Raw genomic sequence first — 2500 nt, 5'->3', positions numbered from 1 at the left:
AGTCAGAGTCAGAGTCACCGTCAGAGTCAGAGTCACAGTCAGAGTCACAATGAGAGTCAGACTCACAGTCACAGTCAGAGTCACAGTCAGAGTCACAGTCAGAGTCAGAGTCACAGTCAGAGTCAGAGTCACAGTCAGAGTCACAGTCAGAGTCACAGTCACAGTCACACTCAGAGTCAGAGTCAGAGTCACCGTCAGAGTCAGAGTCACAGTCAGAGTCACAGTCACAGTCACACTCAGAGTCAGAGTCAGAGTCACCGTCAGAGTCAGAGTCACAGTCAGAGTCACAGTCAGAGTCACAGTCAGAGTCACAGTCAGAGTCACAGTCAGAGTCACAGTCAGAGTCACAGTCACAGTCACAGTCACAGTCAGAGTCACAGTCACACTCAGAGTCAGAGTCAGAGTCACCGTCAGAGTCACAGTCACAGTCACACTCAGAGTCAGAGTCACCGTCAGAGTCAGAGTCACAGTCAGAGTCACAGTCAGAGTCACTGCCAGAGTCATAGTGAGAGTCAGAGCTGCTGCTCAGACAGATGATGCATTATTCTCTTTAAACATCACATAATTAGGCTTCATGAGTTTGAGTCTGTTTAGTGGAAATTACACGCTGTTTAAGCCACATCTGCCTGAAATCACAATCCAAGGATCAACATTCAGTTTGTATTTGGTTTAAAGTAAATCCTTCACAATTTCTGTCACTCAAACATGTTTCATAGTTGAAACACACTTCAACAGGGAAAACCATTATAAAGACACTATAATGTCTATTTACACTATTTACTCCTCATTAAATACACATAATTATCATTTTGGCCGGTGGGATTTATAAGACAGATGTGAGCGTTAAATGATGGTGGGGAGCGAGGAGTGACATTCAGCACATTCTCCACATTCATTTGTTGTCGAGTACATTATCAGTATTAAAGTCGTACAGACCTGTATTTTCTCGTCTTCACGTGAAATTCACGAGTTGTTTTGAGGTGAATCGAGGTCAAATGATTAAACCTCAGACGTGTTTCCTGAAAACATCAACTCTGTTTACTTCATGTTGCATTATTCAGAGCTGTCGCCGTGGAAATTGGAAAGTGTTTCTTCAGTTCTGCGACGCTGCTCGTGCGTGAAATTGCCGCCTTTTTAACAAACGCTCCGAACTGACCGACTCTGTAAATATGAAGAGCTGTTGTGTTTGCAGCCGGCGTAAATGTCTTTGTTTGTTGTTGGTCAGGAGGTGGTGCGAGGCCGAGAGGAGCTCGGGACTGTCCCATCCAGAGGTCAGTCACTGCTGACTTTCTTTTCATTTTAGCCATTGTTGTTTTTACGATCATTTAATCCTCTTCGTCTGCTTAACGGTGCTGAAACAGACTTTGATGAACTCTTGGTGCTGTGTTTCTTCCACTTTCATCTGCTTCAAATGGTTCAGTTTTGTGTCTCAGAAATGTAATTATGAGGCTAAGTTACCAAGCATAAAATAAATAGTAGGTAATGATGCAAAAGGCTTCACAATAAACAGAATTGTGTATTATTAAAGCTGTTTTTGGCGTGACTAATGACATTTCTTGTGAAATCAAAAACAGAACGACTGAAATGACCTGGATTCAGTTTCACAATTTGAAAATCAGAGACGCCAGAATTTACTGAACAAAATTTTCACTTCAAATCAGAAAAAAAGTTTATAACAATAGTTTATGGTGGCGGAGCAAGTTTAGCAGCCACGGTAACGCTAACATTAGAGATCACACTGGTGTCATTTTGGCCTGAATATATTTGACTTTGTCACATGAAAACAATTGGACACAGCCCAATGAAATAATTAGAAATACATAGAAACAATCTGGTCATTCTGACTAAATGTATCTAAACGTGTGAATGCAGCTCAAAAGCAGCTCATTCATCTGACTTAATTGTAAAAGCAATAAAAAATAAATAATGATTGTTGTTTTGTTTCACAGCTCCGTCTCCAGAGAGCAGATCCAGCCTGGGCTCGTTCTCAGAGCTGCAGGGCGGAGCAGGGGGCGGAGCAGGGGGCGGAGCAGGGGGCGGGGCGAGGGCCATGAGGGCTCTGGTCGCTCACCAGCCGAGCGGCGCCAGCTCCACGCTCCTCCCCTTTAACAGAGGAGAGCTCATCAGTGTCATGGTGCAACAGCCCAGGAACGGCTGGCTGTACGGGCGGGCGGAGTCCTCTGTACGGTCAGTGTCATGTGACCCTCTGCACGGTCAGTGTCATGTGACCCTCTACACGGTCAGTGTCATGTGACCCTCTGCATGTGACCCTCTGCGCGGTCAGTGTCATGTGACCCTCTGCACGGTCAGTGTCATGTGACCCTCTGTACGGTCAGTGTCATGTGACCCTCTGCACGGTCAGTGTCATGTGACCCTCTGCACGGTCAGTGTCATGTGACCCTCTGCACGGTCAGTGTCATGTGACCCTCAGCGCGGTCAGTGTCATGTGACCCTCTGCACTGCACGGTCAGTGTCATGTGACCCTCTGCATGTGACCCTC

General features: G+C 45.8%; 1 protein-coding gene across 1 annotated transcript in view; it reads left to right on the top strand.

Annotated features, from left to right (window-relative positions):
* baiap2l2a (BAR/IMD domain containing adaptor protein 2 like 2a) overlaps positions 1 to 2500 on the top strand; it is a 33183-nt gene that overhangs the window by 25814 nt on the left and 4869 nt on the right. The window contains exons 10-11 of the mRNA XM_072443881.1: positions 1226 to 1271; positions 1950 to 2187. Coding sequence (XP_072299982.1) covers positions 1226 to 1271; positions 1950 to 2187 — 284 coding nt within the window. The remainder of the gene's footprint in view (positions 1 to 1225; positions 1272 to 1949; positions 2188 to 2500) is intronic.

This window comes from Eucyclogobius newberryi, unplaced genomic scaffold (genome assembly GCF_026437365.1).
Source record: "Eucyclogobius newberryi isolate DKJ021-1_F unplaced genomic scaffold, fEucNew1.0.hap1 SCAF_13, whole genome shotgun sequence".
Classification (NCBI taxonomy): Eukaryota; Metazoa; Chordata; class Actinopteri; order Gobiiformes; family Gobiidae; genus Eucyclogobius; species Eucyclogobius newberryi.
Note: the sequence above shows the minus strand (reverse complement) of the source record. Positions and strands in the feature narration are given on the sequence as shown.